We start from the raw sequence: 27,943 nt of genomic DNA, 5'->3' as shown, positions 1-27,943 counted from the left end.
GATATAGGCCTATTCATTCGATTTTTCGCTGAATTTAAACTTCCCTGTTTTGCTCGTTTGAATTTTGTCATGAAATCAACTTGCCGTAATGGTGGAGTATAAGACCTATACTATACGGACATACCAACGAATCGGATCCAAGCAGATTGATGGTATGCTATTGTCACGACTGTAAATAATGTCAAAACTTCAAATAAATACATATTCTTTGTTAATCTTATCTCAAGGAAGATGGCACGATTATTCCATCAATCAAAAAGGCCATGTCAATACCCCCTTTTTAAAAATTGGATTTATGGAAATACTTGACACTTTTCTATCATTATTTTTATGTTTTTTTGAAGTGATAGTTGGCCTGAGTAAACAAACAGAATTGTGGAAATAAACATGATAAACGGTGAAATAAAATAGGAGCAACTCGATGGATGAATGTTTTCCAAACCCAACGTGAAGTTCATGTCAAAGAAAGATTGTGAGGTCAGTCAAATTCTGATACCTTGCAGCTTATATACTGTGCTCATTTCAAATTTCGTGTTCTATGATTTATTGACCTTCTGCTGGCAAAATATTGACAATCTTTTTTTCAATTTCCAATAAAAACAAATACAAAAATCCTTATACATGTATAATAACTTTTGTGAATATGAATAAAAAGAGCAGGGACCATCTTAATAGCAGATGCACAAGGCCTCTTGTGAATTCTGTAATAGCAAAATATATTTGGATGATTTACCATTAAAACGCTTTGTATATATAGATCTATAGTCATATTCACCTAACTGCTTCAGAATATGATATTAATTAAAGTTGGTTATCAAAACACAAACAAAACTGTAAGTTTATATATTAACATTTGATTGAAAAAAAGCTATTTATACACTTACATTTCACAGCGTTGGTTTCGAAGAATTAACCATGGTTTCGTAACATACCGACTGGTAATAATTTAAGTAGTTCAACAAGACTCCCCCACCCTCCCCCCCAAAAATAATTAAAATAATAAAAGGAAGGGGTGAAGAAAAGGAGAGATTGTGGCTTTTCGCTAACAGGTATTTTGACATAAGCTTTGTTTCTGTTTATGATTCTGTGTCATCACCGACGTGCTAAAAAGAAAAGGATGAGCTAGGACAATGGTAGCGGATATCAACATATCCGGCAATTTGACAGGCTTTATGGGCCATCAGATTACTTGAACACTCAGCCAACCGGCGGGGGTTTATCCGAATTGGAACGGTGGATTAAAGCATTAGGACCCGAGACATCAAATACTATGGACATGATGGACGTAGCCAATTAATCAACTCGCTTTTTGAGCTTTATCGAAGGTGTAATTGATTGCTATCGAGCTTGGATATCGGTAGTAGCCTGTGTCGTCTGGTAGTAGTGTGTCGCAAACCTGGAAACTTTGCCAACCACCAGTGCCATTTACGCGGGTGGGATTACAGTCAGAATATGATTGATAACATCTAGATTCTGCAACGTGAAAAGTGAACTTACAACGATGGATAAATTATTCCGAATCTTAATATTTTCATTTTCGATGAACCATATCTTATGTCAGTCCGAGATGGCTGGGAATGGAACATTGAGTAACCAGAGAATAGAAACATCAGCTACAACACAGGGAATTCAACATGTTAACCCGACAGATCCGCCTGCAATCGCGGTAAGTTGTGTTATAAAGAAGTTATATTCGGCTATGCATTTTGGGAAGAATTGCTTTCAACTACAAGTTTTCACTCGTGTTCTTATTTTTTTGCGTTACACTAAAATAATGAAATGGTGAGTTAATATGGCTGTTGTTGATATTTATTCAAATACATGTTATCATGGTATTATTACAGTCACATTTCTTATGATATCGGCTCCAAACCGACCGATGATGTCATTGAAAGTAGCGTGTAGCGTGTATGATCGGACGGGCTGGACTCACTTTCCTTGGTATGTTTGCAGTGGCATATCTAAAGGGGGGGGGGGGAAGGAGGCACTTGCCCCTGGCCCCGTTTTTCCTATAGATACGCCACTGTATTACTTACTTAATTAATCCTCTTCACACTTGGCAGTACATAAGGCCTCTACAGCTGAACGCCAGTTTCCTCTGTTCTGGGCAAGTATCCCATTCCAGGTTTGGTTAATTGTTTTCATTTTCCGTTTAATTATCGATAGTTCTCCTCCGACAAATAATGATGTCAAAATTATGTTTACATTGTATGCTGCTCATATTTACAGTGCTCTTGCCTAATTCTTTTTGGTGGGGACAACTATCTTATGCACCCTTCCCAGGCAATTAAGAGTTATTTGAGACTAAAATTAGCTGATATATTCAACCACTACTGTTACAGAATCGTGTCACAAATGGCTTTCCATAGTTAAACCACGACTTTAAACCAGAGTTTAAATTAAACCTTCAGAATACTGGCCTTTATGTCTGGACATAAATGTGTGTCCGATATTTTGAAATATTCTATACATCATAGGATTGAATAATGATGAACGACTTGAAATATATGAATATTAGGTAGCCTATGAAATTTTGTGTGTTTGTGTCCGTCACCATAATTATAGTGGTTCCATTTCCATATAAGATCATAGTGTCCAAGAATCAGTCCTAAACATTTAGCGATAGGTTAAGATGTAACAATTTCGGCGCCACTGAAAGCAGAACGTGACCAATGTGACATTACAGTTCAGTGTTGTATTTTCATGGCGTTGTTTGTTATACTAGTATACATGCACATGTATTCATAGTTGTAAGGTGACATAATGCCACCCAATTACAACATCTTCCACAAATGCAGCTGGACTCCTTACACAACACGGCTCGCGCCTTTTTGTCGGAAATGGCTACTTATCAAATAACTTCTCAGTCGGCATTACATAAGGACCAATTATCAATCCATTATTTAGCAGTCAAAAATTACATAATATATTGTTTGTTAGGGGTCCTCATCACCTATCACATGATGATGTCATTTTGCACTTGTTGGTCGCATGATTTCCAGACACTTGTCTATCTATTCGTCTTTGACGGTTATAAAAAAAACAAGCGACCCAGAAGTAAATCCTCATCTACTCAGAACGTCAGACTTTCTGACCATCTACATGTCTCAAGTAGTATTTTCAGTCGAATCAAGGAGTAACTCCTTGGTCGAATGAAAACAATAGTGAAAATAAAGTTTTGGTCGGAAATGGCTACTTATCAAATAACTTCTCATTCGGCATTACATAAGGACCAATTATCAATCCATTATTTAGCAGTCAAAAATTACATAATATACTGTATGTTAGGGGTCCTCATCACCTATCACATGATGATGTCATTTTGCACTTGTTGGTCGCATGATTTCCAGACACTTGTCTATATCTATTCATCTTGGCGGTTATAAAAAAACAAGCGACCCAGAAGTAAATCATCATATACTCAGAACGTCAGACTTACTGACCATCTACATGTCTCAAGTAGTAATTTTAGTCGAATCTATGAGTAACTCCTTGGTCGAATGAAAACAGTATTGAAAATAAAGTAAGCATGTATACAGGTTGAACTTGGAGCTCCAATCTCAAGGTCATGGAGATGGGATTATGTTTTACAGCGACAAACTAAATTAACTCTGACATGATGGTCGTGATGGCAGGAGCATGTGCTTGTGATGGGAAGAGTGAGTGAGAGAGATAGAGAGACAGAGAGAGAGATCAAGAGAGAAAGGGAGGGGGAGAGAGAGGGGAAGTGAGAGAGGGAGAGAGGGGGGGGGGGCAGAGAAAGAGATAGATGGGGGGGGGGGGGTGATAGACAGGAAGAGAGAGAGTAAGGCTGTAAGTTCATATTAAAAACCAGCTTGAATGGAATTATTCTTTACTGTTCATTTTCGTTATGTATATTTTTTTAAATTAATTTAATCATTTTTTAGGGTTTGACTGCTTAATGAAAATGAAAATATCACATTGCTCTAACTTGCTTAGATTCGATCGAGAAATCCATTAAATGAATTAAAACTTAATAATTGAAATATTTCATATTTTATAATACAAAATCACGAAATATTAAGTGTGTGATGTCAACGACCCATTTGCACATCTGTGTTGTGCATAAAACTGTTTTGTGACTTAAAGCAAATATCTTTAACATGTTAAATGTCAGAACTTTCTTACATCTGGTATTGATGAATTTCCAGTTTTATGTATGCTGGTGCGACTGCATGTTCTCTTCTCATGCGGAATTGTCCATCGTATTTTGTTTGGTTACATTTTGACAGACGATTCCGAGTACGAGTACGAGCTTGATCAGTGGCATGAATACGACATCGAGTCCGAGCTCTTCAACGAACGTGGTCACGACGACAGGAAAAAGCCAAACGAAAGCAACTGGTACGACTATGAGTACCACTACAAAGAATACGATTACTACATCGAGTAAAAGTACGACCAAAACTACGAGCACTGCTAAGATTACGACCCCTTCAGAAAGTGCTAGCTACTTAGGTCCATTATCATCATCGCATCCATTCAGTTCTAATTATCAAGCTGGAAGTTCAGGTAGGTGTGGTATGACCAAACTCCAATGGTGTGCGGCGTGGGGGTGTGGAAGGGGGGGGGGTGGCTGTATACAACGAAGACTCGAGAAGGGGCCAGTAAATTATACATGCTATAAAGAGTTTGTTTAGGCGATTTCTCATGGGCAAGAAATGACACCGAAAAATATTGACAAGAGCCCCCCCCAAAAAAAAAAAACCCCAAAGCTCATTGTAGCTTCAAAATAAAATCACACAGGAGCGGGGAATGGGTATGTCTAAAGGGAGGAAATTGCATGCTGGGAATTATCTAAGAATATAACCCGAACACTTGAAATACTTCGATCATGAGTATAGGTTATGTATTGAATAGTGCTTGTGTTGGTTTTGTTTTTAAGATGTCTGTCAATCTCGAAATGATCATTAAAGCCTACATCTGGGACTGACCTTTGGCGTCACCATCCGACAGACCTGAGAGAGATCAACGTTAAAATGGCTCACTGGTGGATCTAGGGGGGGGGGGGGCAAAGCCGGCCCGTGCCCCCCCCCCCCGTTGAGAGACACAATTAAAACTTGTAATGTAAAAATGCTGTTAAAACAGGAAGTGTGCCTCCCCCTTTTGAAAATGAAGACCTTTATGTCATTATTTTGGTTGAAAACCTTTTTTTTTTTTTTTTTGCTTGTCAAATTTTTCCTCGGGAAAATGTGCCCCCCCTTTAGGAAAATCCTGGATCCGTCCCAGGGCTGGCCACATGGGTTTGAATCCCGGAAGTATATATTCGAAAGCGATATTCATATTTTCCTTCTAAGCTATGGGATAAAATGAACAATAGGAAATTTGAATATAATTAGTTGAAATAAGAAAAATAAATCAAAGCAAATTAATTTCCTCGTTCTGCCTCACAGTGCAGCATGGTGCATGAAAGTGCTATTTGACATCCCAGTTTGGCATATCAGGTCTTTTCAACAGAAATTTGAAAAGGAAAGGTCGTCAGTTTATGACGATTCAAGATGGTGGCTAATTCGACCAGTGATCTAGCCCTTGACCTTGTCTCTATAGTTTGATACACACACTATTTTATAAACACGGGCTGTTTTATAAAGACTTACGCATGGCTTGATGAACAACTATAGAGTGACACGATGAAAAACTCGAGAGCCCTTATGAAGTGTTAAAATGTGAGTTAAAAGTTTGTACGTCTTTTGATGTTTGAAGAAAGACAATTCTTCTGATATATTCTAATACACCAATATCTTAGACTTCAGTATGATTATAGCAGTCGGGGAGTGTTTCATCAGTATTTGTCGTTTGCCAAATACCGGGGAGGCATTTCATCAACATTTTCGTTCGGCAAGTTGAAAGATGTATCCTTGAGTTCGATTAGCTGAGATGGAATACTACCATGGTAATTATTGGATAAAACAGACTATTTCTGATAAAACATCTGAGGGGTCATTTCATGAAACGCTTGCCTGAACGACAGAAAAAAATAACCTGTTGCCTAATGCATATTGCCATATCAAGATACAATTGCGCTTGTTTACTGTTTGACTCAGAAATGCAATAGTCTCTATGTTTTGCATTTCATAGAATTAAGAGACAGGAAATATTTTTCATTTACTTGGAGATGAAATAAGATTTATTTATTAGAACCGATTATTGACTTTATTGTTACCAATACATCTAGAAAGGAAGAATGAAACAAACCCACAAGGATGTTATGGTGACTTGTTTCCTATACGAGTTTGTCAAGTAACTATGATTTTATTTTGTCTGTAAGTACGGAAGCTTTGCTATCACACCATTCTACTTCCTCACCCATTTCCATTTCCTTTACCATGTTTACCTGATATTCCTTATAATTCACAATTGTATGTTGTTCTTACGATCGCACGTCTCCGGGGGCGGATCCTGCATATTTTTAATTTAATGGGGGGGGGGGGAGGAATCATCTCCATTTTCCTTGATGGTCTCCTCGAGGAAAGACTGAAGTTGGAGCACTTTCAACTTGATTTTACAACCAAGGTATGAAGATATGGAACTTTCGGAATCGGAACAAAACTTGGGCAGTTTTGCAATTTTATTCACTCGGTATTTCTGGGTGTTACCTTTCTTATCTTAACACATTATCATTCATAGGCCTACATTGATAAAAATGTATTGATCTAATAGCAATTTCAATCAAGTGAAATTACTTTTTTATGAATACTGTAATTTTGTCGATTCTGTCAACAATTCACATTGTTTTTTAACGTTATCACTGATGTGCAGATAGGGATGGGGCTTCGGTCCGCCCAAAAAAAGAAAATAAGAAGGGCAAAAGGAAAGGAAAATTTGTAAGATGCAATGTCATTTTTGTCTCGCCTGCATAGCAGAGCGAGGCTATAGGCGCCGCTTTTCCGACGGCGACAGCGGCGTCGTCAACATTGAAATCTTAACCAAGGTTAAGTTTTTGAAATGTCATCATAACTTAGCCGGTATATGGACCTAGTTCATGAAACTTAGACATAAGAGTAATAAAGTATTACTGAATATCCTGCCTGAGTTTCAGGTCACATGATCAAGGTTAAAGGTCATTTATAGTCGATGAATTTAGACCATGTTGGGGGAATCAATATCGAAATCTTAACCAAGGCTAAGTTTTTGAAATGTTGTCACAACTTCAAAAGTATATGGATCTATTTCATAAAACTTAGACATAAGGGTAATAGTGTATTACTGAAGATCTTGCTTGATTTTCAGGTCACATGACCAAGGTCAAAGGTCATTTAGAGTGAACAACCTTTGGTAATATTGGGGGTATTTGTGGAATTGTCATAACTTTAAAAGTTTATGGCTCTAGTTCATGAAACTTGGACATAAGAGCAACAATGTATTCGTGAATACCCTGTGCGCGCTTCAGGAACATGGCCAAGGTCAAAGGTCACTTAATTGTCAATGAACTCTGGCCGTGGTGGGAGTATGTGTTGAATCGGCATCATAACATAAAAAGTTTATGGATCTAGCTCATGAAACATCGACATAAGGGTAATCAAGGTTGAATAATTGTTTTGCACATGTCTTAGGTCACATGATTATGGTCAAAGGTCATTGTGGGTCAATGGACATAATATTTTATTATCACATTAGTGTTTTCTTCTGTGAATAATTATTCATTAGCTGTTTTCAATGGCAGCACTGCTGCTATATCGAATTTGCGTAATGCAGGCGAGACTGCCAGAGGCGTTCCACTTGTTAAAGATATTATGTCAAATTCAAGTTCGGGTCATTTAATTTTTTTTCACAGATGCCATACAGTACCCTCTAAAAAAACTTCCTCATTACGCCACTGAACATATTAAGTGTGTATAATCTAATTATGAAATGCAGTCGAATTGATCTTGAAACATTACTCCAAATGATTATGTTTGATTGTCTTATTGTTATTATTCTCATTGTGTCACGTTTCCCTCCTTCAGTTGAACCGTGTGTTATTGAAAATGGCGGTTGTATGGATATATGCCTTCCCATCGGCCTAGATAGTTACGAGTGTGCCTGTTTGGATGGATATATCTTAGATCCTGATGGTTACAATTGCACAGGTAATTTTATCATAATTTATCTTAGCATGTGCGTCGCATAAAAATAAAGCTAGAATTACTTATAATTTATCATAACTCAATCACATACAAAGTTTACATATGATTTTGTAAAGCTAAGATACCCTTCTTCATTTTGATGCATTATATAAACAATGTCCCGTGAAAAAAATGGACATAATGAAAAGAGTACACACAATTTATTGTGCAGGAGGTTATCCGTGGTATCTGGATTTTAAAAGAAAAAAAAATAACATCGCCATTAACATGATTTCGAATATTATATTCTGACCTAAATTAGGGAAATGGGGAAGAAAAGCACTGTTTTAAAACAGTGTTTGTAGATTCTCAATTAAAAAAAAAACCGAAACGGCCTAATTGTAGAACTATATCTTTCATATCAGCGAATGTATAATTATGTTAATCTTAGCAAGCTTATCTTGGGTAAAAATAAGAAACACTTATTTTAGAATATATAGTGATACTTTTATGTCAAATTATCGTTATAACCCCCCCCCCCATATTTTGATGTGTCGAATGTGTGAAATAGGGGACCATCAAGTAACAAACCCACACTTAAGTTCGAGGTAAGATTCTATTAAACCAGACTAGACATAATTATACAGAAGGATAAAAAGAGGCTTAATATTTATTTACTTATTTCAGCAGATGTATAGCAATTAGCTTAATTGGATGAGACTGCGTCTATTAATGTTTTAACATAAATATGTTGTGGATCAGTATCATCATCATCTTAATAATTGCTTAACTGGCAACTACAATCAAATTTGTATTTTCAGGACATATGCTCCCCCAAATAAAAAAAAAATGTTTGTTATACCATGGACCTATATTATGGTTATACGATAGTTGCTAGTTGACCAAAGATGCCAGCTTCAATTTGCAAGCCAAAAAGGCTTGTGTCACTATGGCTTCGACAATTGAAATTTCGACCTGTAAAATGTGATTAAAAGTCGTCAAGACTCAAATAAGTGAATTATTGTATGTCAGCCATTTCTTTATAAAGATCGTGCTTCTACCATCTTTCCGTTATCATGTCGTCTTACAGATATTGATGAATGTGAACAGGAGGGGATATGCCGAGAAAATGAGATTTGTTTCAACAGACCGGGTTTCCATGTTTGTATGTGTAACAGCGGATACTCGCCAGTTGGCCATGAAGGATATTGCGAAGGTATGTATTATTGTGAAATGGCGTGTGCGAAATATATTTCTGAAGATTGGAAGTGAGGCTGAACGGCTTGTTATAATCACTCGGGTCGCGTTCGCGTTCGAAATCACTCGGGTCGCGTTCGAAATCACTCGGGTTTTGGATTTTGGGCGATTTTTTTTATTTCGATACGATTTTTTTTTCTAACGGTGTCTTCAATGGGACAAACACGCTGGGAAAATAAAATGAAATTCAAATTCTAGTTTCGTTTTAAGCCGGCAAGTGCCTTAAATAAAAGGCACTCGCCTACTGCTTAACATAACAAACAAGCAAATCAGCCATGTGGCTCAACTATCCTAGAATACATCCAGACTTCTACAGTTTTTATACGAGGACTCCGAGTCGGAACTTGCCGTATCTGCCACATCGATATTACATCGTCATTCCCATGTACGGACATGTATGCCTGCATGCAATGGCCCCAAGGCGGGACCCGGCCACGGTCGGACACGGCGTGCATCGGTAGCATGGAGCAAGGTAACGTGAGTCCAGCCGAGTTAGATCCCACGTTACAGTGCCAGTCAGTCTGCAGCTCGTCCGAAAGTATTTTATTCAGCGGTATGCATAGCCAGCCATCCGTGGTTTAATGCATATATACGTAATTAGACCAAAAGCTTCGGTCTCCAGTCTGTAATGTTCGTTGTTCCGCTGAACTCCATTAGCTCCACTCACCAATACAGAGACCGGAGTTCTATCTCGATCTGTACAGGGACTCAATGGCCATATGTTTATGCATTAAGTTCCAATAAAACGGGGAAGTGACGTTGCGCGACAGCCGAAGCAATTAGTTACTGTTTTTCCCCTTTTAAGTTTATTTTATCTTTTTTGGGTGCATTTTAGGACAAAACGGAATAATAATATTTATTTGATACAGTTCTTTCCATATATTTTTATGAAATAAAGACAAAAATCGATGAGCGCCGTCTGGGGGATTTTGCATTGTTAACCCCGTAATGATGGTTGCACCATAGCGAGCCGTCTGTGTACGAGGAGAAATAAAAATGTTAAAAAACTCGAAACAGACGGCTGCCAGCTGTCTAATACGTAATGAGCTTTGAGGACGATCTTTCCGATAGGCGTTTTAAAATTATGCTCTTAACTATTGTCTATTTCTCATAAAATTTGTCTTATTTTATAGATAAAATGGCCATATCATGTTTTAAGTAACTGGAGACCTAAAAAATTCCCTACCTAAATTCTCGAAACATTGCATTAGGTGATGTGCTTAATTAATCTTCTTTGTGCTCGCGTGCCAAACGTATACGTTGAGCTGAACGGGGTTCAGTCTCTCTCTGTGTCTCTCCTACCTTTCCGAAATTAAAACGGTCCTTCGATCGGACATAGTTATTTAGACCCAGGACAAATAATGCTCTGACAACCAAACTAACTTTTCGTCAGCATCAGTAAAAATGTGAATGGGCTTTTAAAAACTAATACTAAAACTAATCTAAAATTGATCTTAGATCGATTTTAAAATTGATTTTGGAAATCGATTTTAAATTAATTTTAAAATCGTAATTGTACCTGTTCTAATTAACCGATTTTAAAATCGGCTCCCGATTTTACCCGATTTTACCACAATCGGCGCGATCACCTGCCAATCTTCGATCATGCCCCTTGAAGGAAAAATCGGATATAAAATATCGGCGTAGATCTAGTTACAGTGCGTGATCGTTCAGAACATATTTCAAGATTTTTTTGAGGTGCTAGCTATTTAGAGGTCGCATTAATCAGGGAGAAAGACGCAGTATTATCTCTGACGATGTTTACGAGGATAGATATCTTCTCTTCAACCTCGTGGTGATAGCGGACGCCGCCGTGAACTTTTAAATGTCGTATTACCGACGGACATCACTGCACTACTCTCTTACCTCCTTTATGATGATAGACACTTCTCTTCAACCTCGTGGTGATAGCGGACCCCGCTTCTTTTATATTTGTTCTTGGTTATCAAAAGTTAATTTCTGAAGATAGTAATAAATTGATTTGAAAACGTTAGCTCCCCAAAGCATTTTAATAACATGTTCCGAATCATCGCGCGTGCTTGCGACTTCTATTACATTTTAATTGCACTTGCGCCTTTAAGATGATGCATTTTATTTAAGGCATTTGCTGGCTTAAAACGAAACTAGAATTTCAATTTCATTTTATTTGCCCAGCGTGTTTGTCCCATTGAAGACACCGTTAGAAAAAAAATTGCATCGAAATAAAAAAAAAAATCGCCAAAAATCCAAAACCCGAGTGATTTCGAACGCGACCCGAGTGATTTCGAACGCGAACGCGACCCGAGTGATTATAATAAGCCGGCTGAACCCCCTCCCTCCAGACAAAAAAATAATAAAAATGAGAAAAAAAATAAAGATACCAAAACAAAAATCAAAGAAGAATTGAACGAAGAAATAAAATGAAATATATACAAATAAATGAATAGATTTGATTCAATGTGGTTGAAATAAAGTGTGCTAAAAGTATTCAAAGATTTTTAAAATCGCACTGACATAAATATCACAATAATTAGGCATAGTTCTCAGAATAGCAAAATTATTCAAGATGATTTCAGGAAGATATCCACCTTATTCTAACAACATGATGTCAAATGTTATTATGCTCCTGGCTTAAAGCCGGGAAAACATTGCTATGTATAAAACATTGCTCTGTTATTATGGTTATTCCCGAAAATATTATGGTTATTCCCGAATCATATATGAAGATATGCCTGTTTGAATGAATCCTATATTCATTCCACGTAGAAAAATAATTATTTTGGATGACAAATAAAGTACATGTCCTTAATGATTGGTTCCATGACAGTTGCTCCGGCGACAATTGCTCCAATGGAAAATCTTCACGTTAAACCGAACCTTTAAAATCTACACTCTAAAAAATGAAGTGCTAATTTAGCATTTAATGTCCTTGTATAGTGACTGCACTTTGAGTACTGATTCAATCAAATTTGGGCTAGAAAATCAGCACTCAAAGTGCAGTCACTATACAAGAATATCAAGTGCTAAATTACCACTTCATTTTTAGAGTGTCAATTCCAAAACTAATAAACCATAATCTTTATCTTTACAATATTCTGATGTTCTGAACCAAAAACTTTACAGTCCTAACTCTAACGCTATACCCTCTGAGATAAGACCGGAGGAAACGTCGTGCATGTCACCAAACATGCCAAATGGGTAATGCAAGCACGCAGATGTCAGGGCTGTATTTTGATAATGACAGTATGATACAAAATTGCTCCCATTTCATTCTCGCTCGCTGCATATTCTCGTTGATTAAATGCAGGATGTTTGACACGATTTCAACGGGAGAGTTGCATAAGATGAATAATTATTTCACCTTATCTTCCTTTCTTATTCATCTTCTCCCCCTTCTTAACTATACTCCCCCTCTCTCTCTGATCCTGTAGATATTGATGAGTGTATAGAAAACCCTGATACCTGTGGTATTGGTGGTGACTGCGTCAATCTGATCGGCGATTACCAGTGCCACTGTCGAACAGGATTCCTCTCATTCTTAGGAGATGGAAACTGTGAAGGTATACTTCTTTAATACGATCTTTAAAATATCTTATATATATCTGCACAATAACACATATAAGAAAGTATGTGTGCATGGATGAATAAATTAATGAATGATTGAATGTAATTAGTAGATAAACAATTGATTATGAATAAAGAAAACATCATAGCATGCCTATCAAGCTAATTGAAATACTCGTGTGACAACAAACGGGAATGCGGGTTGAGTATAATATTTGATTTTAGTTCAATCCGTTACTTCTAATTTTACTCGTAAGTTCATTTTTCTCTAGAAACCAATGTTCTTCGCATGTGGGATAAATTTTGAAAAAATGAAAGTAAGTTAAATATACTAATATGATATGTAGAAAAGGTTGGTGGGGAAAAAAAATAGCGGTCTGTTATTATTTTTTCATTGTGAAGATGTTGAAATAGCCATAAATATAGCTGGAGTACTCCAATAACACATACATTCATTTAAATATTATATTTGTTTATTTTCAGACGTGGACGAATGTGAATTCACGGAACTTCTTCACATTCTGTGTGGACCTAATGCTGTATGTCTGAACACACCTGGGTCCTATGACTGCATGTGTTTAGACGGCTATGAGCTGGATGAAAATGGTTTCTGTGTAGGTAAGTGGAGACGGATTCATAAAAAAGTAAATCTCTTGTGAACCATTTGATGATTGGATGATAACAATAAAAGGACGAAGTGAAGCCCAGCGTGATTAAATCCACTGACGAGGCCTGTGGTTTGTTTTTGTCTTCATTATACTGTTTCGCGTCTGTCAACGTGTTTGTCAGTGTTCTATCCCTGTGATCTTTATAAAGGAAACTACTATTGGTTATTGAAAATGAATTTCTTCTTCCTAACACCACAGCAGGTATTGGCAAGTACATATAGATTGCAATGATGTTCTTAAGATATGCATGTGGAGCGTTGTGGCCCAGTGGATCGTGGATTAGTCTCCGGACTTTGAAACAGAGGGTCGTTGGTTCGAATCCCAGCCATGGCGTAATTTCCTTTGGCAAGAAATGTATCCTCATTGTGCTGCACTCGACCCAGGTGAGGTGAATGGGTACCCGGTAGGATTTATTCCTTGAACGCTTTAGCGCCTATTAATATGGCAGCTCAGCTATAGCCGCGGTAATTATGATACCAAATATCAAAACACAGTTGAGTATATGCACATAGTAACTGCGCTATATAAATGGATATATTATTATTATCATATTATATGTATACAATTCTTGTTCTTTTATAGATTTCAATGAATGTGAGGTGGAAAACTTCTGCGGAGAGGGCGCCACCTGCGAGAATAGTGAGGGATCGTATCTCTGTGTATGTCACGACGGATATGAGGAGACAGTAGAAGGATGTGGAGGTGAGATGGATTGCCTGAGATAATTCCTCACATATCACCTAAACATTTGGTATTCTTGGCCTAACATATAAATATTGCAATCTCTGTGATTCTGAGTTATTTACCCCAAAATTCCATTCCCTCTGCTTGTTAAGAAGAAAACTATTATTGATCTAGATTATACAAATTTGCTTCTGAAAAAAATGAGAAGTATAATGTATCTCTTCCTAGTGTTTGATACACGTGGAATTACTAGAGATACCTGAACTTTTGAGACGATAGAGAAGATATTAAATATCTATTGGATGTTCAATACAAACAATACCTGAGGGCACCCTGCTGGTAGACAGCGTGGATGGCCCTCCGCTGCGGCTTGGAACCCCGGCAGCGGGAAGAATTCCTGGCTGAAAATATTATATCTAAATAAATAGAGTAAAATCCACAAAGCAAAATGCTGAAAATTTCATCAAAATCGGATAACAAACAACGAAGTTATTGAATTTTAAATTTTATCAGTATTTTGTGAAAACAGTTATATGCACATCATCATGAATATTCATTAGGTGGGCTGATGATGTCACATTCCCACTTTCCTTTTTCTTATGTTATTGCATGAAATCATAATTCTTTCATTTTCATACATGTGTAAATGATGTGTCCTCATTATGATGAAATTAGTTGCGGCAATAAATAACTAATGCACTTAATCAGTTGTCAATTTTTTTTAGCTCTTGGTAGAATTTTTTTGAATAATCCTAATTTCATATAATAAAATACAAAAGAACAAGTGGGAATACGACATCATCAACCAACCTGAAGAATATTTATGAAGACATGTCTAGAACTGTTTCACCGGAATAATGCAAATCTTTAAAATTCTATAACTTTGTTATTTTTAGGCGATTTTGATAAATTTTTCAGCATTTCGTTTTGTGAATTTTACTCTATTTATTGATAAAAAAATATATCCAGCCTGGACCATCCCTTTAAGGGTATGATATAGTGGTATAATAATAATAATAATACTCAACATTTATAACGCGCTTTTCCCACATGGCCCAAAGCGCTCACAATTTCATTTAACTTATTTATACAAACAAAAATCAGAATGACATATTAAATGAAGGCAGTTGCCTAGAACAAAAGGGTTTTAAGGGATTTCTTGAAGGACTCAATTGTTGGGGATTGTCTTATTGTGAGAGGGAGTTTGTTCCATTCCATTGAGGATGCAACGGTGAATGTTCTATCTCCGGTCTGTTTTCTTTTTGTTGGATATGTTAATTTAAGTGGGTCTTCAGAGGATCTAGTTTTTCTACCTGGGACATAAATTTCTAAACAATCAGACAAGTATTTTGGGGCTAGGTTATAGAGAGATTTGTATACAAAGAGAAGTAACTTAAAATTAATACGTTGTCTAATAGGGAGCCAGTGTAAATTATTTAAAAGGGGTTCAGGAGGTGTGTCACGGCGGACTTCAAAAATAAGACGGGCCGCCCAATTTTGGAGGTGCTGGAGACGATTGATGTGAGTTACTGGTATTGAAGAAAGAAGGCCATTACAGAAATCAAGACGAGAAAGGATAAGGGAGCGTATGGCATGGTTAGCAGTTGATTGATAGATAAACCTACGAATTCTAGTTATGTTCCTCAAATGATATGTGACAGTACAACAAACAGTGGAAATATGATCATTCATAGTCATATGTTTATCAAAATATACTCCTAGGTTCTTAATTTTTTCTGAAGGAGTAGTTAATGGATAGACCTCATCCTATTTGACCTTTGACCTCATGACCTTTGACCATGACCTTTGACCGCATGACCTTTGACCCATGACCTTTGACCGCATGACCTTTGACACATGACCTTTGACCACATGCCCTTTGACCGCATGACCTGGTCAGCCATGACCTTTAGCCCGGTCAGCCTTTGACCTTTAGTCCGGTTAGCCTTTGACCTTTAGCCCGGTCAGCCTTTGACCTTTAGCCGGTCAGCCTTTGACCGCATGACCTTTACCCCGTTCAGCCTTTGACCACACGACCCAATGGGTTGACCCAGACTTCCGGTCAGCCATGTCACCGTGAAATGGTATTACGACGCAGTTACGCAACCACCATGATGTCATCCCAGGGAATTACCCTTATCGCACCGTCGGTATTGCACCACCGTTGTGTCATCGCCGCGTATGGGTGACCTTCGGTCGACCTTATCGCACGATGCAGCGACGTTGCACGGGCATATGATACGATGCACAAAAACAAGACATCTATACAGTTTCCTATTTAAAAAGCGATCTTTCTCCGCCTACCGGCGGATATGTCAACCGCCTCGCATGACGTCACCTGCTACATAAGAACCGTGATGTCATTCCAGGGAATTACCCTTTACCCGGTATTGCACCACCGTGGCGCAGTCGTCATCGCCACGTTTAGGATACGATGCACAAAACAGACGTATGATCTCTACACAGTTAAAAAGTGAAAAGTTATCTTTCTCCGCCTACCAGCAGATATGTCAAGCGCCTCGCGGTTCACGAATCGATCACCCCATGCACGGCCAACGCGCGTCATTGAACTTGGGATATCCTATTGGAAAGGTGAAAGCCGACTCTCTCTGCCTCTTATTACAACAATGATTGGTAATCCAACATGTGATTATAATCATGATAATAGTGACATCTCAGGCACTACTCATTCTAGACTTTTCCCCATCAAAACTCTCTGAATTTTTCATACTGTTTTGTCCATACTTTTCATTTTAACTCACATGATCTGCCCGGCTCTCTGACTCGCAAAAAGTATACAATATTGAAACCAGTAGATGACTTCTTTAAATCAACTTCATTCATACGCAGTACAGATGGTGATAACATGAAACACTATACAGTCAAGGATGATTCTTTATTATTATCATCATTTATTCTATTCCATTTCAATGTACATAGGTTCAGATATTGTATAAACAGCAGATTTTTAAACGAAGGTAAAAATAAGTTATGTTATCAAATTATGTTGTAATAACAAACTAATTGTTAACTGTCCATTGTTAATATTAAAGTGAAGTTCTCGTTTTTCTATTTCTTCGCTTAACTTAATGGTTTGTAACACATGTCTATGGATGGCATTCAGAAAATATGAACACAATGAAGTTCAAACTGTCATTTATGTTGACGGCGTTTTCTTGGATGATTATCATTTGACAAGCATGATGTTTGTGCCTTTAGTTGTAGACTCCATCTTCGACCTCCGTTTCTTCTCCACCATCATCATTATCGTCATCGTCACCTTGATACTGGAATAAACCATCGAATCGTGAACCATGCCTGGCTAACACTCTCTGTACGGCTTTCCGGAATTCCATGCCATTCTCTAATCTTTCCGTGAGATCGGACACGATTTCACGATTGATGTCAGCGTCTTCGAGGTACACGTTCTGCTGCAAGAACTGAGAGTAAAGATCGAAAAAGATGCGTTTGACTGCCCAGAGTAGTTTCACGTGAGCCTTTGCTTTAGCGTCTTCTTCTTCCATTCCTTCTGAGATGTATTTCTGATATTTTTCGTCTCTCAAGTCCTCGGTGGTTGTCATGGCTTGGTCTAACCATCCTCGATAAGCGAGGTTGTCTTCAGTTTCTTCCATGTTTGCTGTCATTGACGATTCGTGTCCATCGCTTTCTGATACGCTCGTTCCGGAATCATCGTTGGATTCTTCAACTCTTTGCATTTGAGAGGATGGGTCGGAGTCTTCATCTTCACTCGTTTCTTCTCCAGTATCATGCTCGTTTTGTTCATGCCTCTGCATATCATACTTCCTACTAAAGGTTTTATCGCATCGTGAACAAGCGTAGCGGTTGGACATATCCAACGTATTCATGTTGACTCGATGATTATTTGTTGGGAAATGAAGAAAATGAACGTTCAACCTTGTAATAATACGTAATCATGAAACGCGCGCGAAGGTACTTCGATTACTCACAATTCTTACGGATTTTTACGGATTTTTGCGGATTCTTACGGATTTTTACGGATTCTTACGGATTTTTACGGATTCTTACGGATTTTTGCAGATTCTTACGGATTTTTACGGATTCTTACGGATTCTTACGGATTTTTACGGATTCTTTCGGATTTTTACGGATTCTTACGGATTATAGCCTACGGATTCTTACGGATTTTTGCGGATTCTTACGGATTATAACTTACGGATTTTTACGGATTCGTATGGATTTTTACGGATTCTTACGGATTCGTACGGATTTTTACGGATTCTTACGGATTATAGCCTACGGATTCTTACGGATTCGTACGGATTTTTACGGATTCATCCACGTTGGAATGACCCATGCTGCATGGGTCATTCCAACGTGGATGAACATATTTTCCTTGAGATTATATGAAAGATTATATGAAAGCATTAATTAATCCGTAGAATCTGTAAAAATCCGTAAGAATCCGTAAAAATCCGTACGAATCCGCAAAAATCCGTAAGAATCCGTAGGCTATAATCCGTAAAAATCCGTACGAATCCGTAAGAATCCGTAAGCTATAATCCGTACGAATCCGTAAGAATCCGCAAAAATCCGTAAGAATCCGTAGGTTATAATCCGTAAGAATCCGTAAAAATCTCAAAGAATCCGTAAGAATCCCTAAGAATCCGTAAAAATCCGTAAGAATCCGTAAAAATCCGTAAGAATCCGTAAAAATCCGTAAGAATCCGTAAAAATCTGTAAGAATCCGCAAAAATCCGTAAAAATCCGTAAGAATTGTGAGTAATCGAAGTACCTTCGCGCGCGTTTCATGATTACGTATTATTACAAGGTTGAACGTTCATTTTCTTCATTTCCCAACAAATAATCATCGAGTCAACATGAATACGTTGGATATGTCCAACCGCTACGCTTGTTCACGATGCGATAAAACCTTTAGTAGGAAGTATGATATGCAGAGGCATGAACAAAACGAGCATGATACTGGAGAAGAAACGAGTGAAGATGAAGACTCCGACCCATCCTCTCAAATGCAAAGAGTTGAAGAATCCAACGATGATTCCGGAACGAGCGTATCAGAAAGCGATGGACACGAATCGTCAATGACAGCAAACATGGAAGAAACTGAAGACAACCTCGCACATCTCAGAAGGAATGGAAGAAGAAGACGCTAAAGCAAAGGCTCACGTGAAACTACTCTGGGCAGTCAAACGTATCTTTTTCGATCTTTACTCTCAGTTCTTGCAGCAGAACGTGTACCTCGAAGACGCTGACATCAATCGTGAAATCGTGTCCGATCTCACGGAAAGATTAGAGAATGGCATGGAATTCCGGAAAGCCGTACAGAGAGTGTTAGCCAGGCATGGTTCACGATTCGATGGTTTATTCCAGTATCAAGGTGACGATGACGATAATGATGATGGTGGAGAAGAAACGGAGGTCGAAGATGGAGTCTACAACTAAAGGCACAAACATCATGCTTGTCAAATGATAATCATCCAAGAAAACGCCGTCAACATAAATGACAGTTTGAACTTCATTGTGTTCATATTTTCTGAATGCCATCCATATACATGTGTTACAATCCATTAAGTTAAGCGAAGAAATAGAAAAACGAGAACTTCATTTTAATATTAACAATGAACAGTTAACAATTATTTTGTTATTACAACATAATTTGAGAACATAACTTACATTATTTACATTTGTATCAAAATCTGCTGTTTATACAATATCTTAACATATCTACATTGAAATGGAATAGAATAAATGATGATAATAATAAAGAATCATCCTTGACTGTATAGTGTTTCATGTTATCACCATCTGTACTGCGTATGAATGAAGTTGATTTAAAGAAGTCATCTACTGGTTTCAATATTGTATACTTTTTGCGAGTCAGAGAGCCGGGCAGATCATGTGAGTTAAAATGAAAAGTATGGACAAAACAGTATGAAAAATTCAGAGAGTTTTGATGGGGAAAAGTCTAGAATGAGTAGTGCCTGAGATGTCACTATTATCATGATTATAATCACATGTTGGATTACCAATCATTGTTGTAATAAGAGGCAGAGAGAGTCGGCTTTCACCTTTCCAATAGGATATCCCAAGTTCAATGACGCGCGTTGGCCGTGCATGGGGTGATCGATTCGTGAACCGCGAGGCGCTTGACATATCTGCTGGTAGGCGGAGAAAGATAACTTTTCACTTTTTAACTGTGTAGAGATCATACGTCTGTTTTGTGCATCGTATCCTAAACGTGGCGATGACGACTGCGCCACGGTGGTGCAATACCGGGTAAAGGGTAATTCCCTGGAATGACACGGTTCTTATGTAGCAGGTGACGTCATGCGAGGCGGTTGACATATCCGCCGGTAGGCGGAGAAAGATCGCTTTTTAAATAGGAAACTGTATAGATGTCTTGTTTTTGTGCATCGTATCATATGCCCGTGCAACGTCGCTGCATCGTGCGATAAGGTCGACCGAAGGTCACCCATACGCGGCGATGACACAACGGTGGTGCAATACCGACGGTGCGATAAGGGTAATTCCCTGGGATGACATCATGGTGGTTGCGTAACTGCGTCGTAATACCATTTCACGGTGACATGGCTGACCGGAAGTCTGGGTCAACCCTTTGGGTCGTGTGGTCAAAGGCTGAACGGGGTAAAGGTCATGCGGTCAAAGGCTGACCGGCTAAAGGTCAAAGGCTGACCGGGCTAAAGGTCATGGCTGACCAGGTCATGCGGTCAAAGGGCATGTGGTCAAAGGTCATGCGGTCAAAGGTCATGGGTCAAAGGTCATGCGGTCAAAGGTCATGGTCAAAGGTCATGAGGTCAAAGGTCAAATAGGATGAGGTCTATCCATTAACTACTTGAAGGATTAATACGAAGATCACCAATTTCAAGTTGAATATCAGGCAATTTCTTCAAATTGTGTGGGGAGGTAGCTATGAAAAATTCAGTTTTTGTGTCATTCAGCTTTAATTTGTTTACAGTCATCCACTGTTTGATGTCAACTATGCATCTCTTTAATTTATCAAGGGCATTTTCGAGGTCTCCTGCAGTTTTAGGGTCAAAAGATATGTATAACTGAGTATCATCTGCGTAGAGATGATAACTAATAGCATGATGTCTTGCTATGTCACCCACCGGAAGTGTATATACTGAATAACCTACAGGACCAATAACCGAGCCTTGTGGTAGTCCAAAGTTAGAAATTTGGGGTTTAGATAATTCACCCGATATTTCAACTTGAGAGGACCAACCACTTAGATATGACTTAAACCAGGTCAAAGCAACGGATCTAACTCCAATTCTACTGGACAAGCGTGATAAAAAAGTATCATGATCTATAGTATCAAAAGCAGCAGATAGGTCCAAAAGGACCATCAGTACAACTTTGTTAGAATTAAGTCTTGTCTGACTTGTTAAATGATTGTGACATATCTAGTTCCTATATCAGTGATTCCGTTTGCGAATCCAGTCACAAGATAAAAAAAGATTTAAACCGATTTTAATCTGTTTTATCATGTTTATATTGATGTTTTAATGTTCATTTTCAGATATTGATGAGTGTGTTTTAGAGAACATTTGCCCTGGGATCTCTTTATGTGTCAATCTACCAGGCAGTTTTATATGTGTCTGCCCATCAGGGTACGAAGGCAACGTGACCAATTGCCAAGGTAATTAAACTCATTATTATAAATTTTATAGCAAAAACAAATAACAAAGATAGCTTTGAGCGTAAACGGTTTACTCAATCGACTAACAAATTCTTTATAAAAACTCGTGTTTTCTGAAGAGTCTTACAAATCATATCTCTTTAATTTCAGAGTAAATAAACCATTAAAATTCTGCAAATGCCTATGTGTTCTGTGAATTCATTAATCGAAAATGGTATTAAATGAAAATGATTCAATATAATTTGAAGTAGAGAGAAAAAGTTCTAATTTACTGTATGATATTAACAAATTTTTCCATATTTTCTCGTATGATTCGGGAATTGCTATCAAACAACAAACCAAGTCATAATGACTTATTTATTCATTTCAATTGATACTTTCTTTCTCTCTCTCCGACTTCATTTATAATCTTAAATATACACATAATCTCTTTTATAGAATATCGTCTTCATTTTACGATTATCCTTATTTTTTATTCTCATCAAAATATTTTTTAACGATTTCGTTTCCTCCAAAAGATATCGACGAGTGTGGCACTGCTCAACACGATTGTCATATTTTTGCTAGATGTGGAAACATCATTGGTTCATTCTTCTGTCAATGTTATGCTGGTTTCCATGGTAATGGGAAACATTGCGATGGTAAGTTAAATATAACGTACCTGTCTGAATTATTACAATGAAAAAAATCGACAAGTAGCCTCAAAATTTAATTCATGGGCGCTCAGTATTTGGTATGATGATGATGATCAACTTCATCATCATCATCATCATCATTATCATCTCAACATCATCATTGTCATTACCATCATCATCATCATCACCATCGTCACCATCGTCATCATCATCATCATCATCATCACCATCATCATCATCTTCATCATCATCATCTTTGTCATCATCATCATCACCATCATCACCATCATCATCATCATCACCATCATCATCATCACCATCATCATCATCACCACCACCCACCATCCCCATCATCATCTTATCATCATCGTGACCATCGTCATCAGCACTCTAATAATGCCCAATTATCGAAAACCATGTCCCTCCTTCTGATATTCCATTCTATCAAACGAATAAATACCCCTTTTGATAAAGACATTGCAATTGAGGTTTTCCATCATTTTTTATCGTGTTAGGCATATATGAAAAAAAAAACCGTGATATTTAAAAACCCGGAAGGATAGGAGTCTAATTGGAGGTCCTGTGTATAAAAGGAGTGTCACCATTAAGAACCCACTGCACTGTTCGTATAAGAGTAGGGGGAAACACTGGTTTAGTGGTCCACCTCTACTCCCCCAATCATTGATATCAGAAGGAGAGACCTGAGCAGTTTTTCCACAGATTCAAAACAAATATTCCGAAACTGAATCTTAAGTTTCCTGAAATTCATAGACATTTCCTGTAATTTTCAAATTTTTCATCTTAACAAATATCGGACAATAACAAGGCGAGCCTAAACTTGATCCAAGTGACCAAAATCAAGGATTTTAACTTTTTTGTTGAATGCACTTTAAAAAAAAATAGCAACAAAATTACAAAATGTGAGCGCGGGGTGCGAGCAGAAAATTTTGAGCTGAATATGACTGAGGCAAACAATTCTTGAAATATAGCATTAATATGGAGAGTTGCTATGTTTAATTGTAGTTTTCTGATTTCCCGGAATTTCCTAGAATTTCCCGAAAATTACAGGAAAATTATCCGAATTTCCTGGAATTCGGAAATTTCCTTAAAAGTGGAATCACTGGACCTGCGGGTCATAGTGATTCAGTTCGCTTTTTGCCTCCCAGGCACAGGTGACATCAAACAAATATTAATTTTCAATTTTCAATTTCAATTTATTTAATTCATTTTCAACCGAACAAAGTAATGTGGTCAAAATAGTTACAGTGAACTTATATAGACAAAACAAATTCAGGCATGTGCAGTATATGATATTTATCTATAAGTAAAAGTAAAACAAAACAGAGTATTATATATAAGCAAAATATCATAACCATTATGAAATAAAATTCTGAGAAAATTGAGGGATCCACTAAAAAGCAGTGCTTGTATTGTGTGGACCCCTCTAAATAATCTTTAGAATTGCCTACGAAGACAGACACGAAGGTGAAAAAACAGAGAACAGCAGAACAAAAAAAAACAAAGAACAAGAAACAAGAAAAAATGGAAGCACACACAAGGGATATGAAAATAAAAAGGGAAAAGAGATAAAGAAAGATAATAGATAATAGAGCAGGACTTCAACGCGCGAATAATAATTAAAAACAAAATAAGTTAAGGAGGCATGAAATGGTGAATTTAATGATATAATTATTTAAAGTTGAGGAAATGATGACCTGTATGATTTCAGAAAATTAATTTTAAGTTTCATTTTAAAAGAACAGAGGGATGGGCTTTTAATGATATCTTCACTAATCCAGAATCTCGGGACATCGTATATAAATGTTTTTTTTTTAGCTAACATTGTTCTTAAAAGAGGTAAATGGAACTCATTTGACTGTCTCGTAGGGTAATGATGAAATGAACGATTTTGAGGGAACATTGAATCAAATACGTGAGGAAGTGAATTGTTATTATATTTATACATAAATTGGCCTTAGTGAAACAGATATAGATCATTTATTTTTAGCAGCTTGTTTTCAGCAAACAATGGGCCTGTGTGTGAAAGAAATGAAGAATGGTTGATTATACGGAGAGATTTCTTTTGTAATAAAAGAAGTCTGTTTAATAAAACTTGGTGGGTATTGCCCCAAACAACAATGCCGTAGTTCGGATATGGTAAGATTAAAGAAGAATAAAGCATTAATAAGGTTCGTGGAGGAAAATGAAATTTCAGTTTATTTATTATGCCGATGTTGCGTGAAATCGCTTTGCAAATATTTTCAATGTGATATTTCCACGAAAGTTTGTTATCGACAGTTATGCCTAGGAACTTTATAAACGAAACAACTTCTAAAGGGGTATCATCAAACGCAATGTTTGCGGGCAGTGTGTCTAAGGAGTTACTAAATAACATGTATTTGTTTTTTTTAGATTAAGGGATAGTTTGTTAGCTCTTATCCACTGAGTAACCTTTTCTAGCTCAGAATTTACTATATTTAGTAGTGTGTTTGGATTTTTATGAGAATAGAAAAGATTAGAATCGTCGGCAAAAATTATGAACGAAAGAATATCGGATGACTTACAAAAATCATTAATGTAAAGGACAAATAATAAAGGACCTAACAGACTACCCTGTGGGACTCGTCCAGGAATATACCAACCATGTGTAAAGAGTTGTCGAGAGCATGTGCCACTTTGTCAATGAAATTTAATAAGGCATGTTCAGTATTATGTTTTTTTCTAAAGCCAAACTGGTAATCGGAGAAAATATTGTGTGCTTTCAAAAAGTTAATATTTCTACTGTAAACAACCTTTTCTAAAAATTTGTTATATGGAGGACAATAAGGAAATAGGTCTGTAATTATTGACATTAAGCTTATCACCTTTTTTGAAAAGAGGTATTACTTTACCAATTTTCATGTTGTCGGGGACTTGACCATTTTGTAATGAAAGGTTTAAAAAATACACCAAAGGATTAACAATAGAGGAAATTACACCCTTCAAAATAAGATTGTTGATATCATCATAGCCAGGACTTTTTTTGTTATTCAAACTAGACACAATATCGATAATTTCTTGTTCAACAACAGGGGTAAAGAATAATGATAATAATAATGAAAAAATAATAACAATAATAATGAAAAAATTAATAAAAATAAAAATAATGATAATAGTAATAATGATACTACTACTACTACTACTACTACTACTACTACTACTACTACTACTACTACGACTACTACTATTAATAATAATAATGATAATAATAAAATAATGATAATAATTGTCTGTATGTTTCAATTTTAGATGCTGATGAATGTGCCATTGACAATGGAGGATGTGAACATATCTGTACCAATGCACCTGGTACCTATAGCTGCGAGTGTCGAAGAGGATATGAGGTAGATAGATACGATCATTCACAATGTTTAGGTAAGATCATTTCTTTTCTTTCATTGATCAATCTTTTCATTTTTATTCCCGAATGTCTATGTCTTTTGCATGAAAGCTTCAAAGTCAAACTATATTGTTTAATCATATAAACATAATTGAACTGTATATTTTTTGGTAATGTGACCAGTAATCAAACGTAAAAATACGTATCTATTAACCGAACCCCCCCCCTGCTAACTCAACATCAGTGCACAACTTTACATTCCTATTTCCTGACCTGTTTGTAGCCTTAGAGAAGCACCTTAATGCTCCTGGTATCACAATATTGCACATATCTTGCAATAACATTGATATTATTACTAATAAGTAATGTACCTGTTTATTAAGGTATTTATGTTTTGTTCTTTTTTTCACGTCGGGAGCTAGCATACGTTTTACTATTTTGCATAAATATGAATGAATGAATTAATAAAGTACAGTTCGTTGAAGCGATGTGTGTATACTACTTGTTGCTACGACTGGCAGATCCTACCCCTACGCAAAATTGAAATTTTGTCTTAAAATCTGAATACGAACAGCATAGTCACAGCTTGTTGGAATCAGAGAATTTGGTTGACGAACGTTGAGGGCGCCCTAACACTCATAGTCGGAGAGTTGCATCAAAACGACAACAAGTTAATAACAACATTGCATTGTTTATTCTGATAGACGTGACAGATGTGATTTGATATTTTTTATTTTTAGATAAGAATGAATGTGAGCTCAACGACAATCTCTGCCAGCAACATTGTGTCAATATCGATGGTTCGTACAGATGTTCCTGCGATGTGGGATACCAGCTTCATTCAGATCGCTCGTCATGCATTGGTAAGTAATTATCTTTGTTTGTTTATTTTTATTTCTGCGTTCACAATACATTATCAAAAATATTTACATTGTTGGTAATATACAAAATAATCCATAATGTATACAATATAAACATAATACACAATGAGAAAAAAATGATGTGGGCATATACTTCACATTTTAATAAAAAAGGAACATTAACAAATGAACGCAGGAGACCGCCATTGTGAGCGGTTAAGCTTGTAATTGATGGCGGCCTCATATCTCCTTCTCATTCTTGAAGTGTGGATGATGTGGGTAAGCAATTGGGTTTTCACATTGTATCTAACTTATTCTCTCTCTTTTTTAAAAATATTTAAAGTAACTAAGCCCTGAAGTAAAGGTCCCTTAACTGCATAAGTTCTGGTTTCCCCCAAAACAGATTTGTTCACTACTATAGTTTTCCAACATCATCATGATCCTATTAAATAAGTGGATGATGAAGAAAAAACACTGATTTCTTGGCTGTACTTTGCGATTTCCTTTGAAAAATATATATTAAAAAAAATTGTAATAAAGTCAATTCGAGTTGGGGGGGGGGGGGGTTTAAGATGTCAGTGGGATCCACTTTCGAGAGGCTCAAATTTTTTACTGGAATGTGTCATGCATAGGCGATGGGGGATCTTTTTTTTTGCTTGTGAGATTTTTCCTTGAACAAATTACATCGATTTTGTAGTAAAAAAATACTACATATATATCTTTATATGACACCTAGATAGATCCTTGTGATTTGATTAGTTGTTTGATATCGTTCATTCAGCCATGATTCAGCCCATTTTGCAATAATAATAATATAGGGTATTTATATTGCGCACATATCCACCTTGTTAGGTGCTCAAGGCGCTCCTATATTACCCGGCTAAGCTAGGCGTTCATAGCGCACACAGCTTTTTAAGGAATTACTTCCTACCGGTACCCATTTACCTCACCTGGGTTGAGTGCAGCACATTGTGGATCAGTTTCTTGCTGAAGGAAATTACGCCATGGCTGGGATTCGAACCCACGACCCACGACCCTCTGTTTCAAAGTCCGAAGACTAATCCACTGGGCCACAACGCTCCAATGACGTCATCAACCGTGCAATTTTGGATCCATTCATCGTGCAATTTTGGATCCATACGATTTTGTCCATTGCACTCGCGCACCGAGACTGCAGCTCATGCACCA

The 27,943-nt window shown here is 37.1% G+C and overlaps 1 protein-coding gene across 1 annotated transcript in view; it reads left to right on the top strand.

The window, feature by feature from the left end:
- Positions 1-1,126: 1,126 nt before the first annotated feature.
- Positions 1,127-27,943, top strand: part of LOC135157604 (fibrillin-1-like) — a 38,527-nt gene continuing 11,710 nt past the window's right edge. Inside the window, exons 1-11 of the mRNA XM_064113894.1 lie at positions 1,127-1,666; positions 4,254-4,533; positions 7,968-8,090; positions 9,157-9,282; positions 12,734-12,862; positions 13,350-13,484; positions 14,117-14,236; positions 21,762-21,881; positions 22,400-22,522; positions 25,805-25,930; positions 26,636-26,758. Coding sequence (XP_063969964.1) covers positions 1,502-1,666; positions 4,254-4,533; positions 7,968-8,090; positions 9,157-9,282; positions 12,734-12,862; positions 13,350-13,484; positions 14,117-14,236; positions 21,762-21,881; positions 22,400-22,522; positions 25,805-25,930; positions 26,636-26,758 — 1,570 coding nt within the window. The 5' untranslated portion in view covers positions 1,127-1,501. The remainder of the gene's footprint in view (positions 1,667-4,253; positions 4,534-7,967; positions 8,091-9,156; positions 9,283-12,733; positions 12,863-13,349; positions 13,485-14,116; positions 14,237-21,761; positions 21,882-22,399; positions 22,523-25,804; positions 25,931-26,635; positions 26,759-27,943) is intronic.

Source organism: Lytechinus pictus, chromosome 2 (genome assembly GCF_037042905.1).
Source record: "Lytechinus pictus isolate F3 Inbred chromosome 2, Lp3.0, whole genome shotgun sequence".
NCBI classification, from domain to species: domain Eukaryota; kingdom Metazoa; phylum Echinodermata; class Echinoidea; order Temnopleuroida; family Toxopneustidae; genus Lytechinus; species Lytechinus pictus.
The sequence above is the reverse complement of the archived record's forward strand: the minus strand, read 5'-3'. Positions and strand labels throughout refer to the sequence as shown.